The sequence below is a fragment of the Panthera pardus genome, unplaced genomic scaffold (assembly GCF_024362965.1).
Source record: "Panthera pardus isolate Hobbes unplaced genomic scaffold, ASM2436296v1 HiC_scaffold_3, whole genome shotgun sequence".
In the NCBI taxonomy this organism is placed as follows: Eukaryota; Metazoa; Chordata; class Mammalia; order Carnivora; family Felidae; genus Panthera; species Panthera pardus.
In genome coordinates, this window is record NW_026526876.1 from 8461913 (window position 1) to 8483438 (window position 21526).

The 21526-nt window shown below is 53.2% G+C and overlaps 1 protein-coding gene across 9 annotated transcripts in view; it reads left to right on the plus strand.

Annotated features, from left to right (window-relative positions):
• GAS7 (growth arrest specific 7) overlaps positions 1–21526 on the plus strand; it is a 211204-nt gene that overhangs the window by 145220 nt on the left and 44458 nt on the right. For all 9 annotated transcript variants that reach the window (XM_053893019.1, XM_053893018.1, XM_053893026.1 and 6 more), the window contains exon 3: positions 10554–10634. In XM_053893019.1, the coding sequence (XP_053748994.1) occupies positions 10554–10634 (81 nt within the window). The remainder of the gene's footprint in view (positions 1–10553; positions 10635–21526) is intronic.

Consider the following 21526-nt stretch of genomic DNA (forward strand, 5'->3'; position numbering starts at 1 on the left):
GCCCCGCACACCAGCACACCCTCATCCACTTCATACCCTGGAACAACGGCATCATGTCCCCTGGGCATTCCCAGCGTGTCCCTGGAGTTTTCCTCCTCTAACAAAACATGCCCCCAAACATATCTTCATCCTGATGCCATCACTGCACCCCCGAAACTGTTGTTAGGTCAAAGGGCGTGTGCGTTTGGGATTTTGATCGCTATTGCCATACTGCCTTTCCAAGACACTCCCAGCCTGTTTTTCCAGATCCTTGGTAACGAGGGGTTGTCCGTCTTGAAAGGCATTACGTGTCCGGTGGGTAAGAAAACAGTGTCTTGTTGTCACCTCTGTTTGGGTTTCTCCAGTTTTGAGTGAGACCGGACGTCTCTTCCGCTTGGTAATCTGCCATTATGTTTCTTTAACACCACCTCCCCCCCCCCAGCTGCCGTGTATTCTTTGCTCGTTTTAGATTGGACTGCTTGTGGGATTTGTAATTCATGCTGTGTGAAGGGAATGGGAAGTCTGTCCGTTCTGCCTGGTCCTTCTTTGTCTTCCCATCCATTTGTCTGTCTTTTCATCTAGACACACACACACACACACACACACACACAGACACACATTTTGTGAAAAGCAGCCTTTGGCCACGTAGCCAAACTGAGTTCTCATGTTTGCTCTGAGCTGAGTCTGTGTTCATTCCTCCAACACCGAATGCCCACTCTACCTTGCCTGGGAGACAGGGATACATTTATTTGACCCAGTCCTTGCCCTCAGGATACATCCATTGGGAGGGCTGGACTTGAGGGCAGGTGCTGTAGCTGAGGGACGAGGAGGTCATCCGTGTTCCCCATCCAGGCCGTCAGCTGCCTGAGAGCAGAACAAAATTGTGGGCTCCTGGATCCCCTCCCCAGGCTTGGCACCTGTTCATAGCTAGTACTCAGAAAGTCTGAATGGTGTGGACGAGGAGCACGCAGGACCGTGAGGTCACCTGGGCTCTCCCCGTGTCTGAACCAGGTGGCCCTGATCTGCCTTCCGCCCTCTGCCAGCTCTGTCCCCATCAAGCAGCCACTGGCACCTTCTCTTGGTGCCTTTTTCCTCTCGGTTTCCTTCACTGCACACTTTCTCCTCTCCATTTCATGGTCCCCTATTCTAGGAAGAGTCTAAAGACTGAGCCGCGTGAAAGGGTTTGTGACAGTCCTACTCTAATTCGTGAGTCTGCCCCGGAACTAGGATAGATGACAAAGCCTCACGTCAAAGCCGTGGCTCTCTGGAGACAGGTGTCGTGAGCCTGATGGTTTTAGAAGGTCGGGTAATGATGATGGGCATTTAGGGAGTTCCTTAAATTACCCTACATTCCCGCCATGCATCTTGGTTCAAACCTTGCCTGATCCTAACCCTCAAGTTTTGTCTCATTTACGTGTCTTCTGGTCTGTGGCTGGTTCCTGGGATGGATTACTATGGACTCTACCACTTGTCCCGCGCCCCCCCCCCCCCCAATCTGGTTAATCACGGAGACTGGAGAATTTTCAGGTCCCAGGTCTGGGAATCTGTGTTTTTACCAAGTGGTCCCAATGACCCTGATGAGTCACCAGGTTTTGGGGAGACAGGATTGGAGCTCTGGCAGGTACCTGTGCGTAAGTCCCGGATTCCGAGGGTCCAGGCTTCGGTTTTGATAAGGTTTCTTTCTCAGGACCTACCTCCTGTTTTCTCAACCATTAAGTTGTGGGTCATAATATCTCTGAGCTGCAACCACCTGTTTTTTTCCTGCATTGCAGTCAACCCTTGTTATCCCTCGATTCAAGGTCAGGGATTCCTGGTGTGTTTGCCCGGGTGTGCACTCTTTAAGGGGGCTGACATACACTAGGGACCCTAAAGGGTTTAAAGGACAGGCTCAGAGATTTCCAGGCGCCCCACCGGTGCCCCAGGTCTCCACTAGAATTTCTCTGGCCATGGCTGGTCCTACTTTTCTAGGGCCTCTACGTAGGCTGGAGCCAGCCTCTGGTTCGGGCTAATGTCAAAGGGCCAGGGTGCTAAAGGGACTGCTGCTTTATTGCGACAACATCGCCAGCTTCTGTACGGTCTGTGAACCAGGCGTGAGGGTCCCTGTCCTGCCCGGATCACAGGCTTTGCTGAAAGGATCCTTTGAGCTGCTGGAAAGTGGTAGACCACTGATAGTGATGTTTCTTTGGCTGAGGGACACCCTCTACAGCTCAGACGTGATAAGGAAGGCATTCTAGAACCTTCTTCTCCCTAGCATCAGAGAGGGAGCCCTACCCTCCCTCTCCCTTTGGGAGATGTGCTCTGGGAGGGCATGAACAGGGTTGAAAGCAGGGAGGAGGCTTTTGGGGTGGGAGGCTGGGAAGCAGAGAGAAGGAAGGAATGGAGAGGGTTTTGTTTTATTAATACTGTCGTTGTCGTTACGGGGCTTTGAGGGTTTCCTCTGTGTCAGGCTGTGTGTGGCCCACTGACTGCTCATCCAGCACCCCCAGACTCCTGCAATGTTATCCCTGCTTTGCAGTGAGGAGGCAGGCCGGGTGCCACGCCATTCATTGCCAAGGGGTTGACTTGGGATTTGAACATCTGCCTGGAGGACACCGATGCCTGACCTCCGAGGTGCGTAACAGCAACTCTGGGTTGAGGACGGCGTTTGAAGCACCAGGGCAGGTGGACCGTCCATTCCTTTCTTCTCCTGAACAGCAGAGTCTTGGTATCACCCTGTTCTCAGAGCACGGGGGCTCTCAGAGCTCAGGGGAGCCGCCCCGGGGGCCATCGTGGTCACACGTGCACTGCCCGTGGCTCGTAGACACTGCAAATTGGGGGCCGTTAGCTAGCACATCCCCACGTCTGCTTCCGGTCTCCTCAGGCTCGACTCCTGCCACGCATTTCTGGCTGGAACTCAAGATGCGGACTCTGGGACCCCAGTGGTCCACACTGCCCGAAAGTAAGGGTCTGGCCCAGGCTCAGGAGCCCTCCCTCTGGCGATCAGACGTAGGCGATCGATCCTACAGAACACAGTTCTGCTGACGCGCCCGCTGATGGCAGTTTGCAAAAAGACTTTGCATGTTTCCATTTGCTGAGAGGCTGCCTGATCCGTCCCTGCCGCTGGGAATCCGTGCTGTGTGAGCGGAGTTGAGGGTAGTTGGGGAAGCCCCCGCGGGAGGCGGATCGAGATAAAGCTTCCCATGCCAGAATCTCCTCCGTCAAGCGGCCCTTCCTGGGTGTCGTTAGATCGTCCAAGAACTGCCTTTTCACCCACAGGGTCTGAAACCAGCACGGAAGGGTCTGGTTCTAGAGCTGCGAGTAGGGGTCGTTACCTGGGCACCCCTTCTTGACCCTTCCCGAGTGGGACATCCCCGGATCCCTCCGGCATCCTAGCTGATGGCGGTGGTGCTGGCCGTGCCGTCCTCACCTGGATGGACCCTGCCCCACTCACGCCACACTCCCCAGGTGCCACTGCTCCTTCTGGAGGGAGGTCTGGAAGAGCCCAAGCGTGTCTCAGTCTCTGGAGGACTGATAGGGTGGACACAGAGAGGCAGAACTCACAGATGACACATCCAGGGCACCAGACGTGCTGAGGGGCGTGAGCCCAGGAAGCCTGCTCGGAGGCAGGGCCTGGCAGAGTGGCCACCATTGGATCATGTCACTTCTCTGCCTCAAGCCCCGCGGTGGCTGCCCCCACACGTCCGGCGTTGCTGATTCTGCAGGTCTGTGATGGGGCCCGAGGGCTTGCATTTCTAGCCGGTTCCCAGGAGATACTCATGCTGCTGGTCCAGGACCCGACTCTGAGAGCCAGTGCCCTGGGTGATCGAGTCTGGCCCTGTGACCTCTGACTCCGGCCCTCCGCCTCCACCCCCACTTTTCAGCCATATAATCTTCCTTGCAGCTCTTTGAAGGTGACAGATGTGTGCTTGCCTCTCAACCTTTTCCCTTTCGGTTCCCTCCACCTGCAGTTCTGTTCCCTCACATACTACGTGCATGGCTTGTTACTTTTCTTTGGCACTAGCCGGCTTGCAAAAGGGCCCCCAACATACCCAGTGCCCGTCACTCATGCTGCTCTGTGTCCCTCCCACATTCTGTCAGCGTTGCAAACAGTAGAATCTGGTCGTTGTGATGGAGAGTCACTTCTACGGCTAGGTGGTAAAAGACATCATGGTTTCTCCCTGCTCTCTCGGATCTCATGCTTTGGGGACAAGGAACTTTGGCCCATCCATGTGAGCGGATCCAGCCCCGCTCAAGCCTTCGGATGATGCAGCCCCAGCTAAGATCACACTGTAACCTCATGGGAGAGCCTGAGCCGGAACCGCCCCACTAAGCCCCTTCTGGATTCCTGACCCTCCAGAACAGTGTGGCGTCATAAATGCTCATTGATTGCAGCTGCTGCTGAGTTCGGGGTGGTTTCTGATGCAGCAATGGAAACTTGCTAAACTACTTTCCAAACTTGACTCAAATGTGCCTTTCTCGGGGAGAACTTCCTTGGCTATTCTTATAAATATTTATTTATTTATTTTTGAGAGAGAGAGAATGAGACAGCATCGGACGCAGGCTCCAGGCTCCGAGCTGCCAGCCCAGAGCCCGACGCGGGGCTCGTACCCACGAACCATGAGATCATGACCTGAGCCGAAGTCCGACGTTTAACCGACTGAGCCACCCGGGGGCCCCTTGGATATTCTTCTAAAATTAAATCCCTTTCTAATACAATTTTTTTATCCCCCTTCCCTGCTTTATTGTCTTTAGCATGTCCTGCCATCTAACCTGAGAGCCTCACATCGGGCTCTGTGCTGACAGCGCGGAGCCTGGAGCCTGCTGCGGATTCTGTGTCTCCCTCTCTCTCTGCCCCTCCCCTGCTCCCACTCTGCCTCTCTCGTCTCTCAAAAATGAATAAACGTTAAAAAAAAAAATGATTCTCAGAGTGGTACATAGACTAAAACAGGACTGTTTTGTGCAGCTCCCTGCACAGAGCTCAGGGAGGTTGGCATAGCGGGCACTTGGTGGTCCTTGCTGGCAGACCGAGTCCTAGCTCTGCTGGTTCTCAACCGAGGCCTCAGTTTCTTTAGAAAGGATTTAGTTCTTAGAAAGTGGAAACGGTTGCACCCATTTCGTAGGTATTTGGGGACCATGGAAGGAAACGCACGAGTGATGCGCACAGAGTTGGTAGTTCATTTCCTGCAGAGAGTGTGTGGTTGGAAGTCAGATTTTATTTAATTTCAAGAAGGGGTTGGGAATGCCCTTGTGGGCCAGAGGCCCGTCACTGGGGTGATTACAAAGCCAAGGACCACGGAAACACTGGTGCGTGGGAGGGAACCAGAGCGTCTGCTGCTGAGTCCCCGAGGGGGGAGAGAGGTGAGCGGGACCCTCTGGACGCTGACCTGGGTTCTGTGACTTGCTGCAGCTTGCCTTTGTGGGGGTGGCCTGATGGCAGAGGCCAGCCAGGACCCCAAAGGACCCAATTCCCTCTGAGCTGCTACCTGTGGTTATTTCACCTGGTAGCCACTGGGGGCAGCAGAGAGCCACCACCATAGCCAAGCAAGTGGACCGATGGGGAACAGGTGTCCACTGGGGCTGGACAGGGAGTAGGGGTTGGGGTGTAAGGGTGGGACCAAGCGGGACAGGGAGGGTAGGGCTCACACCTTCCCCAAAAGGCAAATCACCAGGACCAGTGGCCTCGATCCAGGGGATCCTTGTGGCTTTCCCACCGGAAGCCGGTATCTCTAATGCAAGCAGGATGCAGTCTTAACAAGGGCAATGAAGTCCAGAAGTGACTGTTTAAAGTCAATAAGTCGTGCCTCGCTTCCTGTTTTATTATTAGCATTAGGGTTATTCTTGTAAGGAGGGGCCATCTGTGCTTTGAAACCCAGATTTACGTGTCTGTCCTCCTTTGAACTAGATTTTTCTCTGAAAGTTTTATTCTACACGGCAGCAACTGTCATCCACTGACGGGGAAATTAAAACCTCTAGCTCGTAGCATTGATGGCTTAGAGAGCGACTTCCCTGGGCGGGTTTGATCCACAGTCAGTCGATCTGTGTGTCTGGCTTTTCCTGGCTTTCGTGGAGGAGGTCCGAATTGAGTGAGGGCTGCCGTTAGGAAAAGCATGTTTCTCGTGAATTGCGTTGGATGGACAGTCTCTCCAAGAACACGTCTCACTTCTCCAGGCTGACCTCCCCGTGTTCCCTAGAGCCTCTGGGGGCTGCGTGGTGACGATTCTGGTAGCAGGAGGAGTCTGGCTGTTCCTGGAACCACCTAAAGCCCCAGGGATAGGTCCCCAGAGAATGTAGAAGAGCCTTAATCCAGGGTGACTCGGGCCCCCAACTCCCGCTTCAGTTTTGCTTTGACTTGGTCGACGAGCTCGGTGTAGAAATGGCTTCCTCCCTGTGGGTGGTATGGTCATCTGGGGTGATGTTTCCTGCTGCTGGTGAGGTCACTCAGCCACAGTCCCCGTGGCTCTCTCCAGACGTCTGCCAGGCCCGGCCTGGCCACCTACCCGCCTCAGACTTGCAGTGGCTTTGGGTTTTGGGCTAAGTCAGAGCCAGCCAAGGCGAGCATCCTTTAGAAAGCATCCTCTAGAAGTTATGGTGCCCTGATGGCGTTTGGCCGGACAGATGTGGTTCACATGGGAACGAGGGACTCCAGCCTCTGGGGGGGCCTGTATGTGACCCAGCCAGCGAGCCTTCTGGTGAGTGGGGCTCAGACTGCAAGCCTGCACCTGCCTGCGATCTCGGGGCCTTCTGCAGACCCTCCAAGCACATGATGCCACGCTGGCTTCTCTGCTCCGTCCTTAGGATTCCCAGTGGGGAGGCGAAGGGGACCCACAGGGGCAGCTGTACCCTGCTCTTTGCTCTCGGTGCATTTTCTCTTGTTGCCCGAGGGTCTCTGCCGCTTGTCGCCCCCTTCCCTAGAGAGCCCCAGGCTGGGGGGAGGAGGGACAAGAAACAGAGGCTTCTCTGCTAAAAGTGCCTTCAAGTCAGGCTGCTTTGTTCTCCCCGAGCTTGGTGGTGTGTCTCTCTCCGGTCCCAGCACACAGGTGGATGAATGTAAGAAGACAGAGGGGCGAGTCAAGTCCTTGTGTCTGTTGCCGTGTCCTCTCTCTTTCCCTCTCTTTCCTCCCTCCCCCCAAGGCCACCAGGTCACATTTTCATGTATTTACTTTTCAGTAAGTTTCAATCCTTGAGGGGTCCCGAATCCCGCAGATTCAGTGGCTTCAGTGGGAAGGTTGCTCCGAGTCTGGCCCGACACCCCCCGCCACCATTCCCGTGCCACGAGTCGCCTCCCCCTGCCGCCCTCCAGGGTTCCTCCATTTGCCGCCAGGAGTCATTTGCCACTGTGTTCTTTTCTCCGTGCACATGCGCTCAGCTCTCATCCAGCTAGAATCCGAGTTTCATCTTGGGCGTGACCAGCTTCAGCTTTAAGAGGAGCTGGCCCTCCGTCTTAGGCCCCACGTGGAGGCGGCCTGGTGATCTTATAGAGGCGGCCCAGTGACCTTGCCGCCCTGCTCCCAGCCGACTTTCACGAGCCCCGATGTGGCCGCAGAGCCTTCTCTGAAATCAGGTCCGTGGCATCAGCCACCAAAGGGGTCAAGGCCACGGTGCAGAGTGGACAGTTCCCTGGGGACCTTTCCCACATGTAGGAAGAACAGGGCTGTCTATCCCTAGAGACTGGAAGGGCACATCACATGGGAACCTACGTTGTGCCGTCACGGTGTCTGTCCTTCCGTCTGCCCATCTGTCCACGCACATAGACCCGGCTCTCAGGGAGATAAGACAGGGGTCAAGGTCTGTGCTGTCTGAGAGGTGGGACAGAGTGCTGATTCCCTCAGAGGAGCTAGATGGAAGGTGTGTGTGTGGGGGGTGTTGCTGTCGGGGATTCTCAGGCCTGGTTCTCCGATGAACCTGAGACAGACTTAAGTGCAGGAGGCTCGGGGGCAGGGGTATACTCTTGGGAGGAACCCCCCGGGGAAGGGAAGGAAGCAGTAATGTAGTAAAGTCACAGGAAGGGCCCCTGCCAGCCCCTGAGAGCTCTGAGCTGGGTGGAATTGTCTGCCTCCAGGCAAGGGAATTGGTGGGCTTTTTACCCCCCAACATGGGCCAGCCACTGTGTGGGCAACACTCCCTGCCCCCGATCCCAGATACAGCCTTGTGCCCCAGGAGGGACTCCACTGTGAGCCTCTGCAGCTGGGCAGCATTCGCTCTAGAGAGTTTGGGCATTTGACACCAGGGCAGAAACGCAGTCTGGGAAGGCTGCCTGGTGGAAGCGGCATTTTCGTTGAGACTTGACTAGTGCATGAGATTCTGGCATCCGGGGGGGAGGGAACCGTGATAGCAAAGGCATGTTGCGAGACCAGCAAATGGGCTGGGGTGAAGTGAGAATTCAATCTGGACAGACAGACAGGGGCGCCCTTCTGCGGGGGGCTACAGGGTTTGGACGTTATTCTGTGTGCCCTGTGGGAGAGGAGCCAGCAAAGGATTGTCCCTGTTCGTGACCTGCAGCCAGAGACGGGCTCTGGGCTGAGCCCGCCCACCCCTCCTCCCACCCGGAAAACGCTGAGCCTGGTCTGCCCATCCTCCTTGTTCCTGGTGGCCGTTTCCCTGCTCCTCCTCTCCCTCAACCTCCCCTCTGTATTCTCTCCCTTAAGACATGAAGGGACCATATTCCCTCCCGACTGACTCCTGGAGCCATAAACTCCTTAAACCCAAACAATGGGTTTAAAGTTTTAAGACCCCTGATTTGGAGCTGGAGGGCGGGAGTTTGGGGGCCTGAAAGACGAGTTAGCTCAACCCTTTCATTTTGGGTGGAGAAGCTGAGGACCAGAAAGGCAGAGTGACTTGGCCAGGGCTGGACAGCAGATAAGCAGCAGAGCCCAGGCAGAAACCCAGTTCTCTCGAATCCTAATTGAGAGAAGCCAGTGGAAAGCTGTGCTTAATTTTGCTTTTGGCATTTGAGACCATTGAGTTCTTAGTAATAGAAATTTTCATTAAATAATGTCATGTCTGTATATTCCACTGGCTAAAAATAACTCTACGTGGGCATTTGGCACGAATACAATGATTGCCTTGGGTGGATCCCATTTTGATCTCATTTTGCAGAGGAGACTCTTGGAAGACCGTTAGCTTGGCCAAGCTTCCACTGGTGGTGGGAAGAGGGAGAGCCGGGATTCAAAGCCGGGCCATCTGGCCCCAGAATCACCACTGTTAATAGATGCTAACCACTGTACTTCCCAGCTGCTTTAATACGTTGGGAAAGATCCAAAAGTCGATATGTGGCAAAAAAGTACAGTATGATGTTTGTTTCATTTTTTATTTTTTATTCTTTAATAGTTTTTTAATGTTTATTTATTTTTGAGAGAGAGACAGAGCGCTTGCAGGGGAGGGGCAGAGAGGGAGGGGGACACAGAATCCGAAGCAGGCTCCAGGCTCCGAGCGGTCAGCACAGAGCCTGATGCGGGGCTCGAACTCACAAACCATGAGGTCATAACCTGAGCTGAAGTTGGACACTTAACCAACTGAGCCACCCTGGTGCCCCTTGTTTCCTTTTAAAGATGTGTATATGCCTTGAAAATAAATCTCCAGGGGTGCCTGGGTGGCTCAGTCGGTTAAGCGTCTGACTTCAGCTCAGGTCACGATCTCGCGGCCTGTGAGTTCGAGCCCCGCGTCGGGCTCTGGGCTGACGGCTCAGAGCCTGGAGCCTGCTTCTGATTCTGTGTCTCCCTCTCTCTCAGACCCTCCCCCGTTCATGCTCTGTCTCTCTCTGTCTGAAAAATAAATAAACTTTAAAAAAAAGAAAGAAAGAAAATAAATCTCCAGAGATACCAAAATGTTGACTTAGAGCTGTGGGATTATGGGTGTCTACTCTTTTCTTTGTGTTTTTCTACGTCATCATATTGTACAGAGTGAGAAGGCATTCTTTTTGTCGCTAGGTAACTTTAGGAGAAGTCTCTGCTTACAGTGGCAGTGTGGCTTATGTCGAGTTCAGGGGGCCATCACACGGCTGCAGTGTTAGCTCTGTTCCTGGCTGGGCATCCGGAGAAGGGGCAGGGGGCAGGGGCCAGGCCGAGGTAGCGGCTGGAATTCAGACAAGACGTAGGCCTGGAGAGCCGGGAAGGACTTGGGAAATCAGCCTCACTTGACAGGGGACCCGTGTCTCTGTACAGACCCCAGGCCAGGGCTCCTTCCTCTGGCTTTGGGGTTTCAGGTGATAGTGGGCACTTAGGAGAAACACCCAGTTAGCGTCTGGGTTCCAGGGCACAAGACCGAAATGGAGGTACATGGGTCGGCAGCCTTGGGGGATCAGTGGGGGCTGGGTAGGGGGCCAGCGGGGGACGGTTCCAAGGATCCCAGCCGGAAGGCTGCCTCCTGTTAGCAGCCGTGTGGAGAAGGGTCCCCAGCAGAGAGGCTCGGTCGTCGCGGCAGGTGGGGAGGGGATGACGTGGGAGCAGAAAGCCAGCTCCCGCCTCCCGGGCTTGGGCAGGACGGTGGCCGGCCAGGTCCCTATTTTTTCCAGCTCTCCCATCTAGCTCTGCTCTGCGACCCTCTGGGGTTCTGCCCTATGACAACCTGAAAGTGACTGTGTTTCTTTCTTTGACCAGAGACCACCTGGGAACGCCCCAGCAGTTCTTCTGGGATTCCAGCCAGCCCTGGCCCTCACAGGAGCTCTCTGCCTCCGACAGGTACAGTCTACCCACTACTTTGGGGCAGCCGGGAGGGGCCACACACCCGCCTTCATCGGAAAGGCCAAGACTGTGGGTTCTGGGGTCTGGAGCCTGGCGGGGGATCTTACTGGCCGATCCCAGGGAGCGGTCCGGAGCGCTAGGAGGATGGGCTCTCCCTGGCGATCCCGGCAGGACACTCCCCGAGGGTGGGGACCTCGTCTCTCCTTTTCTTCTGTGGGATCCTCAGTCCCCAGACACGGCCTGGCTGCAGCGAATGTCTCCACAGCCACAGGGGGTGTGAACCTCATTTGATGGTTTTCCAACCTTAAGCATCAACCCGGAGGCCAAAGTCCAGAAGGTGTGGTTGTGGTGGCAGCCTGGAATTTCAAGTTGGCGGCTTTGAAGAGACATGGCAGACGGTGTAGCTGGACGGAGGGGAAGGGTGGGGAGGGGGCTGGGGGAGGAACAGCAGCTTATGTGCAGGGTAGTGAGGGCCTGCACTGTCTTCACGGTGGCCCCAAATCAGAGGTCTGAGTAGCTGCCCTAACACATCACAGGTGACCCACGGAAGAGCTGAAATAATGAATGAATGAGTGGCTGCGTGAATGAATGAATGCGTGTGTGCAGACAGGCGTAGTAAAGTAGAAAGCAGACCCTTAAACCTTGGAACAGAGGAAGGGTCTTGGGTGCAGAGAGTGGGCTGAACACAGCCTGCCTTTCATAGTGGAGAGTCTTTGGACTTGATCGCTGGTGCACTAAGAAGTCAGAACACGATCAAAGTATGTTATTTAGGGAAATGAAGATGGAGTATACACAGGAAGCTCTGGAGAGTCAGCCGAGGTGCGGGATGTTCCGGGCTTTTGAAATGTTTTTACGTACATCTTTTACCTACATTAAAAAAAAAAAAAAAAGGATTCAAACAGAAAGGAACCCTTTCTGTTTAGGTTTATGTATTTATTTTGAGAGACACAGAGACAGTGGGAGGAGGGGAGGGGCAGAGAGAATCCCAAGCAGGCTCTGCACTGTCAGGACAGAACCCGATGTGGGGCTCGAACCCACGAACCGTGAGACCGTGACCTGAGCCAAACTCGAGAGTCGGACACTTGACCAACTGGGCTGCCCGGGAGCCCCGGGAAGGAGCCCTCTGGGGAAGGAGGGCGATGGGGCATTTACTCCTGCTTTTCTAGGGCTGGGCTGAGGGCTCCCTGATGAGAGCCTGTCTCCAGAACCGGGCTCTCATTCAGCCTTGCGACCTGTTGTAGACGACAGGCTTTTCGGGCACGCTGCCTTCTCCGTTGTCGTTCTCGTGGTTTTGTTCTTGTTCTTTATAACAGTAGAAATGCCAGTGTGCAGAAAGTGAGGTGTGGCCCCTGATCCTGGCCAGCCAAGACGCTAGAAAGGAAACCCAGCTGTCTTTTCTGGCCAGAGCAGTTGATCTGTGGCCACTGCGGCCTGCAGTGCATGCTGATGGGGCGGGTTGGGGGACTTGCCTTTTGAGTCCATGGGCCCACCTCACCGGGGCCTGTTCTCCCTTGCACGGTCCCTAGTATCCTTCTGTCCCCTCTGTGCGGTTCGGGGCCCGTCTCCCAGGAGAGGGGGTGGCAGGAGCTGGCTCAGGGCCCTGCTCAGGTGACAGGTTCCTGCCTTCCCCTGATCGGCACAACCCCGAGTGCAGAGCTGGGTGCTGGGACTCTGGAGCTGAGAAGGGAGGGGGAGACAGGAGGGAGAGGGTCAGACCCAATGACGAGAACGGCCAAAGCGTTTAGACAGAGCGTGTGGACACCGACTCGCCCTCCTCTGCCCCCACCCACTGGGGACCAGAGACACTTGTTCCCAAGGCCCCAGGATGCGAGGTCTGTCGACTTCTCTGCATTTGTGGGCGAATGCAGGTGGAAATTCTGCCTACCCTATTGCCCTTTGACGACTCAGCAGGTGCATCGGCATTCTGAAGGCTCGGGGTCTCGAGTGAAGACCCTGTTTGATTCCGTGCTTCTGTTCTTTTGTCTGTCTACAACACCGGCACGGACTTTTTAAGCTTCTCTGCCCCCAGCAGGGTGGTTCTGAACTCTGGGGGTGATTTTGCCTACCGGTGGGCATTTGGCAACATCTGGAGACAATTTTCGGGGTGGCCATTCAGTGCACAGAGGCTAGGGATCCTGCTAGACCTCTGCATTGCCCAGCACAGCCACCCCCCAAAGGGCTATAAGGCCCCACCTGTCAGTAGTACCAGAGTTGAGGGGCTCCGTCCTGGGGTGACTCAGAACACGGGTCGTGCACTGTTCGAGGGTCACGCGACATACCGTGGCCCGTTGATGTGAGAAGCCGCGGCGAAATCTGCAGAACCGTGGCTCACGGGCTCTGAGACCCACCTTTTGCAAATACCGTGGGAGCCAGAAGGGGCGTCTGCTCGTTCAGTTAGAGGCCCCTTTGTTTCCTTCCCTGGTCCTCACGGCATCTTAGATTTAGAAATCACAGCTTGTCAGACTGGGGCCTCGGGCACGTCGCGTCTCCGTGCCAGGCCTGCTTCTGCCCATTTATACACCAGGGCCTGGAGGAGGAAGGTTGTAGCTCGGGTCCCGTCCAGCCCTCTGTGGATTATGACTCTTGATTCTCTCCCCGCCCTGGGGCGTGAATGCCGGTCAAGTCTGCATTGTCCCTCTGGGGGACAGGAAGGATCCTACCAGGGAGGCTCCAGGAGCATCTGTGAGGTTTTGGCGCCTTTTCTAGCTTTCGCAGGAAACCTCTGATCAAAAGAAGAGAAGAGCAGCCACATTGACATTTCTTTCTATGGGGAGCACTAGGGTTTTTTTTTTTCCCCCCAGGCATTCTCTCGTTTGGTTTTAGAACAGTCAGCTTTCAGGAGGTTGAATTTCATTGTGGGAGAGAAACGGACCCGGCGAGGACACGAGGTTGCTTCACAGCGTAACCGTCCCCACCCCCACGCTCCTGGGGTTGTTGACTCCTCTCCTGGCCACCACTCAGGGTCCTCTTGTTGTGCTCGCGCTTTGGAGAACGCAGCCGTGATAGACTTTCAAACCTTTCCTTCGAAGAATATGCCGGATGCTGTTCTCGGTGCTGGGGACCGCGCCAGAGATAAGCCACACCTCTGTGGTCCCTGCTCCCAAGGACCCGCATTCCAGTGGGGAATTTGGGCAAATAAGCCCAAATGTGAATTGTGTCGGATTGTTCTTGCATGTTCTCTTGGAAGGGGTTAAAGTGAGGGCCGCGGGGCAGTGTGGGACTGGAGAGTCAGGGATGGCCCCAGTGAGGAGAAGATGGTATGTGTGTGGGGTCGCGGTGATGTGTTCTGGGTCCGGGAACGGCAGGTGCAAACGTCCTGAGGCAGGAGTGACCTTGGCGTGTTTGAGCACACAGAGCAGGCCAGTATGGCTGGAGGGTGGGCAATGAAGGTGGGGGGAGTGGTAGGTGATGAGGGGAAGAGCAATCAGCAGGGGTGGAGCCTGCCTCCCCCCACCAGCAAGCCAGAGGAAGGGGTCAGAACTTCATTCTGAGTGCGGTGGTTGGAGGTGAGGGTGACAGTGAAATGCAGTAGAGTTGTCTTCATGAGACGTTGCCTCTTTTTCTTTAAGTTGATTGATTTTTTGAGAGAGCGAGCACAAGTGGGGGAGGGGGCAGAGAGCAAGGGAGAGAGAGAATTCCTCAAGCATGGTCACCGCAGAGCCCCACGCGGGGCTCAAACTCCAGAACCGTGAAATCATGACCCGAGCTGGAATCGAGAGTCAGATGCTCTACTGACTACCCAAGATACCGCCTCCTTGAAGCAGCCAGGCAGTACTCGGCTTAATCAGAATTCCTCTCGGTTGGCAGGGACGGGCAGGTTCGTCAGATGCCGTTAGCACAGCCAGCCGGGTTACCCACCGGGGGGGAGCAAGGCCCAGTGCACCCCCCAAAATGGGATTCCACTCTTTGAATGTGGGGTGTCACGTCGGGTCGGCACTGAGCTGAGGACTTTTCCTACACCGCCTCCTTTACGACCACCAGACTTGGGAGGTGTGTTCGTTCCGTAGGTTTCCTGGAGACCTTTCGTGCCAGGCTTTCTGGGCGAGGTCCGCGTCGGTAATAAAGTTTAAACCCAAACAGAAACACCAAAGGCTCTATTCAGTAACTGCTGCAAATATTAAAAATGATCCTTGGGCTGGTTTCATACCCTGTGTGGAGGCAGTGATTTATGGAGAGAGAGATTGTCACAGTGAGACGGAAGGAAAATACCGGGTGAAAAATGAGGTTCTGGGAGTTTCACGGATGGGTCCCTGGGCAGAATGAATGATGCCATAGAGCAGTGTCATCCACGAGAAGTTTCTGTGATAACAGAAACGTGTGTATCTACATTGTCCACTGTAGTAGGACTAGGCACTGTGGCTAACGGATACACTGTGTCCAATGTAGCTGAGGAACTGAATGGTTAACGTATTTTTACTTTATTTAATATATGTATTTTTTGTTTTGGAATAATTAAAAAAATTTCTTAATGTTTAATCTTGGTAGAGAGAGACAGAGCGTGAGCAGGGGAGGGTTAGAGAGAGAGACACACACAGAATCCAAAGCAGGCTCCAGGCTCTGAGCCATCAGTACAGAGCCCAACGTGGGGCTCGAACCCACGAACCGTGAGATCATGACCTGAGCCACAGTCAGATGCTTAACTGACTGAGCCCCCCAGGCGCCCCTAATTGGCAATAATTTTAGGTTTACAGAAATATTACAAAACCAGTACAGAGAGTTCTTACAAACCCTGTGCTGACTTCCCCTTGCTGTTAACATCACATAACTGGGTGCATTTGTCAAAAGTAAGAGATTAATGTCATACGTTACTATTAACTAAATTTTATTCAGCTGTCACCAGTTTTTCCACCAATGTCATTTTTCTGTTCTGGGATCCAGTCCTGGACACCACGTGGCATTTATGTTTTAGTGTAAAAAAAATTATTGTTTTTATTTATTTTTGGGGGGGAAGGAAGGGGCGGGGGGGGGGAACAGAGGAAGTGGACTCCAAGCTGTCAGCACAGAGCCCCACATGGGGCTCGAACTCACGAACCGTGAGATCATGACCTGAGCTGAAGTCGGATGCACGACCGACTGAGCCACCCAGGCGCCCCTTGTTTGGGTTTTTCTTAAGGTTGGAGGTAATCGGTCTTTTACGGACTTGCGCTGGCGGTGAGGGGGTGGGAGTTGTCGGGAAACCCAGGTTCAGATTCTGGCTCTGTCCAGCCTGGGGGATTGCGCCCATTAAGGGATCATCCTTGGGTGAAGAGCCTCCCTCCGTCAGCCCCCGGGGGAGCCAGATCAAAGGGCATTGAGCTGGTTCCCTTGCCGATCAGGGAGGGCCTGCCTTTGAGCTGGTGGAGCCAGCCAGGAGCACTGTGCCCACAGACAGCTGTGCTTCCCCTGAGCAGGGGCCCCTGGGAAGGGGGCTCCCCCTCACCCACACCCTCTCCAGATCAGGAATCCCTAGCAGCTGTCCTCCCCAGCGTCGCTGCAAAGCAGGACCCTCCATTCACTGCAGAATTAGCAAGTTACGAGGCCTAGAGAGGCCTCCGCGGCGGCCCTCAGCTAGACCTCACCATCGACTTCAAGGAAGACGGTTAACACTTCCGGTCGGCAGGAGGGCTCGCGTGTGGTTCCTAACTCTGTGATTTTGTCAGCTCAGGCAAACCAGTTGAACCTTTGGCGCCCTGGAGAATAGCCAGCCACAGGCTTTCAGCCATTTACAGCCCCGGGGACGGATGTGTTGTGAGTTCTGTTTTGGGGGAATACAGTTTTCATTCTAGACAGTCGGTGAAGACAGTGAGGCCCAGGTGGGCAGACCGATGTTTCCAGACCAGAAGGCCGTCATGTGAAACTGCTCCCCCTGGACAGAGCCGTGTAGACGCAGCCTCCCTCCACCTTACAGGGTGTGGTGAGGGTGGGAGGCAGGGGTGTGCCCGTGGTGCCTTCAGAGGTGCTGAGCACAAAACTGGGCCCCGTGTCTGCCTGGGTTGGCCTGCCCTCAAAACCTGCCTTCCTACAGCCACAGCTCTTCCCAAAGTGGGTTCCATGGTATTCTTGCCTTTTTGCCCAGAATGGGTTCTTTAGCAGCCATGTAAGTGTAGGAATACCACACACCGTTGCCTTGTGTGAGGTTCACAGAACATGTCAGCGTCCAGGAGCACACATCGCGGCTTCGCGGACGGGGGAGGTTTCTCCAAATGGAAGGTTTGTACAAGCCCTGTGTCGAGAAAGCCCGTCAGCGCCATTTTGTTCCAACGGCGTTTACTCACTTCGTGTCTCTGAGTCACGTTTTGGTAATTCTCTCAATATTTCCAACTCTTTCACTACAATGATATATGTTACAGTGATTTGCTTTGTGATCGGCGATCTTTGATGTTATTGTTGTGATTGCGTTTGGGGCATCACAAGCCGTGTGCGTATAGGACAGTGAACTTCACTGATAAATGTTGTGTGTGTTCTGACTGTTCCAACTGGCCATTCCCCTGTCTCTCCTGTTCCTCAGGCCTCCCTCTTCCCCGAGACACAGCAATATTGAAATTAGGCCAGTTGAACACCCTACAACGGCCTGTTACGTGTTCAAGGGGAAGGAAGAGTGGAATGTCTCTCGTTGTAAATCAAAAGCTAGACATGATTGAACTCTATAAGGAAAACATGTTGAAAGCTGAAATAGGCCAACACTTGGGCTAAAGTTGTGAACGCCAAGGAGAAGTTCTGGAAGGAAATGGAAAGTGCTTCTCCAGTGAACACAGGAAGGATGAGAGAAACAGCCTTATTGCCGATGGGGAGAAAGTTTGGGTGGTCCGGATGGAAGGTCACACCAGCCCCAACATTCCCTGAGGCCAAAGCCCAATCCAGAGCAAGGCTCTAACTCTCTTCAATGCCATGAAGGCTGAGAGAGGTGAGGAAGCTGCAGAAGAAAAGCCTGAAGCTAGCAGGGGTTGGTTCAGGAGGTTTGAGGGAAGAAGCCGTCTCCACGACGTCAAAGTGCAAGGTCAGGCAACACGTCCTGATGCAGAAGCTACAGCAGGTTCTCCAGAAGGTCGAGCCAAGAGAGTTCATGAAGGTGGCTCCCCTAAGCAACAGACTTTCAAGGTAGACCACACAGTGTTCTGTTCGACGAAGACGCCATCTAGAACTTTCAGAGCTGGTGAAGAGAAGTCAACACCTGGCTTCAAAGCTTCAAAGGACCGGCTGACTCTCTCCTTAGGGGCTAATGCAGCTGGTGACTTCAAGGTGAAGCCAGTGCTCGTTGGCCATTCCAGAAATCCCAGGGCCCTTCAGAATGGTGCTCCTCTACTCCGTCCGGGCTCTATCAGCGGAACAACAGAGACTGCCTGACTACGCGTCTGTTTACATCCTGGTTTACTGAATATTTTAAGCCCACTGTTGAGACCCACTGCTGAGAAGAAGGGATTCTTTTCAAAATATGACTGTTCGTTGATGATACACCTGCTCACCCAAGAGCTGTGATGGAAATGGACGGTGAGATACATGTTGTTTTCAGGCCCGCTAATGCAACATCTACTTTGCAGCCATTGGGTCAGTGAGCCATTTTGACTTTCAAGTCTTATTATTTAAGAGATACATTTTGGAAGGTTCTAGCTGCCATAGATAGTGATTCCTCTGATGCATCTGGGCAAAGTAAACTGAAAACCTTCTGGAAAGGGTCCACCATTCTAGGTGCCGTTAAGAACATTCGCAATTCATGGGAAGAGGTCGAAATACCAACACGAACAGGAGTTTGGAGGAAGTTGATTCCAACCCTCATGGAGGACTTTGAGGGGTTCAAGACTTGAGTGGAGGAAGTTACTACAGATGTGGCAGTAACAGCAAGAGAGCTAGAACCAGAAGTGGAGCCCGAAGATGTGACCGAATGGCTACAATCTCATGATAAAACTTCATTGGCTAAGGAGTTGGTTCTTATGGATGAGCAAAGAAAGTGATTTCTTAGATGGAATCCAGTCCTGGCGAAGATGCTGTGAAGATTGTTGACATGACAACAAAGGATTGAGAATATTCCATGAACTTTAGTTGATAAAGCAGCAGCAGGGTTGGAGAGGACAGACTCTGATTCTGAAAGAAGTTCTTCTGAGGGTCAGATGCTCTCAAACAGCATCACCTGTTATAGGGAGATTGTGAAAAGAGTCCACTGATGCAGGAAACTTTGCTGTTGTCTTATTTCAAGAAATTGCCACCGTCCCTCCAGCCACCACCCTGCAGAGTCCGTAGCCATCAACGCTGACCCTCGACCAGCACAGAGATGAGGGTTCGCTGAAAGCTCAGATTGATGCCTGATGTTTCTTGGCAATAAAGTGATTTTTTAATTTTTTAAATGTTATTTATTTTTGAGAGAGAGACAGAGTGTGAGTGGGGGAGGGGCAGAGAGAGAGGGAGACACAGAATCCGAAGCGGGCTCCAGGCTCTGAGCTGTCGGCATAGAGCCTGACGTGGGGCTCGAGCTCACAAGCTGTGAGATCACGACCTGAGCTGAAGTCACTTAACTGACTGAGCCACCCAGGTGCCCCAATAAAGTATTTTTAAATGAAGTATATGCATTTTTTTTGACATACTGCCCTTACGCTACTCTTAATAGAGTAGGATGTAAACATAACTTTCACGTACATCTGAGAAACCAAAGCATGCGTTTGACCCACTTTATGGTGACGTTTGCTTATTGTGGTGATCCGGAACCCAACCCGCAATATCTCTGAGGTGTGCCTGTCTTTAAACAGGCCTCGGGTAATAAAGCAGTGAATAATGGGGGCCACTTGTCCCAAACTCTTTGGACCATAAGACACTTCCCTTTCCCTTCACCGCCTCACATTTAGAACAAATGCCGCGGAGTTGCATGCCTGGGGAAACCCTGCGTTCCGCCATGTTGACTGTGTGAGGGGGGGTGGGCGTGCGGGTGTCATGAACAAGACTCCGGGGCTCCTGGGTTCCTTAAGCTTGAGGAAAGAACTCAAGGGAGTTAGAAAGAAAGGAAGGGAGATTAGAAGGGGGGCTGTCCAGGGCTGAGTTTCTGATTTGGAAGGGTTAAGTCTACTCGTTGGGGTGCTCTAAGGGAACAGTGAGGCATGGAGGAGGGAACTTTCTCTGCTGGCGGTTGGAGCCGGTGGGAAGCAGGGCCACTGACCCCACGGATTCTGGGCGACGGACGTTGTGGACTCTTTTCTGTTGCTTGGCGTCTCTCGGGAACTCTTGTTGTGCCCCTCCTTTCCGTCTTTATCCACTTCCTCTCCGACGCCCCTGAAGGCCTCCTTCTTTCCCTTTCTACCCAAACACCCGTCCCCTCTTCTGATGCATCCCTCAAGCCCCCCTCTCTTTGTTTTTAACCGCCCACAACGAGGGATGAAACATACGTGCGTGTTGTTTATATCTGTGCTGGAAATTATGAAAGTTACTACATAAGAGCTTCTGTTCCCTTTTTCTTCTCTTAAAAACAGCTGAAATGGGCATTTTCCTTTTTTCTTGTATCCCCAGAACGAATTGTGTCCCTTATGGTTGTGAGTGATCATTGACCAATTGTATTTTATCCCACCCGCCCCCTGCTACCCGGAGGCTGGAGGCCTCAAAAGCACCCACTTCTGGCCTCTAACTCTTGGTCAGCTGAGAGCCCAGAGGACTGGGAATAATCAGGAGTGCTCGTGGGTAAGCCGTAACCGTTCAGATCTCCACCAAGCACTTTTTCTGAGTGTGCCTGGGACTGGGGGCCTGAAACACAGCCACACCAGGTCAGGGCAGAGCTGCCGGATGGAGAGAAATGGTTGGATGCAAAATTATTTTTTCTTTCCCGGTAATTGTTTTGACATGGGGAGTAATTAGCCAGCAGCTGACAGCTCAGAACCGAAGTGAGAACAAGAGAGTGGATTAGGGACAGAATGCCCCTGCGTTAGGCAGTTCCTGGCTGGCGTGAATGTGGCAGACGGGGTGCCTGGGGGATGCTGGAAGCAGAAGGCAGACAGGCGTATACTGAGGGTGCACGTTTAGGTGCTGTGAGGGGGTCAGTGGGGGTCAGAAGGGCGGCCCCTGGCCTCCAGGAGGCCCCCTGTAGGGACCCAACATCATCAGAGGTGGTGACTGCTTCCAGGCTAAGACCTGCTCAGGTAAGAGTATACATATTTCGTGTGTGTAGTCAAACTGAACTGTGGCTCAGTTCTTCTGTTGTTTTAGGGTCAGGGTAATGCTGGCTTTGTGCAATAAACTGGGAAATTTGCCCCATGTTCCTAAAGCCAGGTGCGGTTTTTTCTAGAATTTTCTTTGTCGAGCGTTTGAATGCATTTGCCCGTAAAACCATCTGGGTCCAGTGCCTTTTGGAGGGAGGTCATTTTTCAAAAGTTTTACTCATTTTGGTGTTTCTAGGGTTTCTAGTTTCTTCTTTGAAGCCATTTTTAATCATTTGGGTCTTACGGAAGGTCGTGTATTTATTAGCACATAATTACAAATCATATGCTCTTGTATTTATAAAAAAATCTCTTATGAGATCTGCTTATGTGTTCTTTCTAATTCCACCTTCTCAGCATTCGTGCTCTCTCTCTGTCTCAAATTAGATGGGCTGACCTGCTTTTTTATTGCTGTGGTTCCTCCCCCAGGCGCACACAAAGAGAACTTGCCTGAGTTGTGAATGTCATCCTGCTTCCTAACCAATTCATTTCTGTTGCTGTATTTACACCCCCTCCTCATGTTTTCCTTTGGTTAATTTTACTGGCTTTTAAAATCTTTTCTAAATTATTATTTTTTTATTTTTTTAATGCTTATTTTATTTTTGAGAAAAAGCACAAGCAGGAAAAAGGCAGAGAAAGAGAGAGAGAGACTCTGAGGCAGGCTCCAGTCTCCGAGCTGTCGGCACAGAGCCCGACGCGGGGCTCAAACCCACAAACCATGAGATCATGACCTGAGCTGAA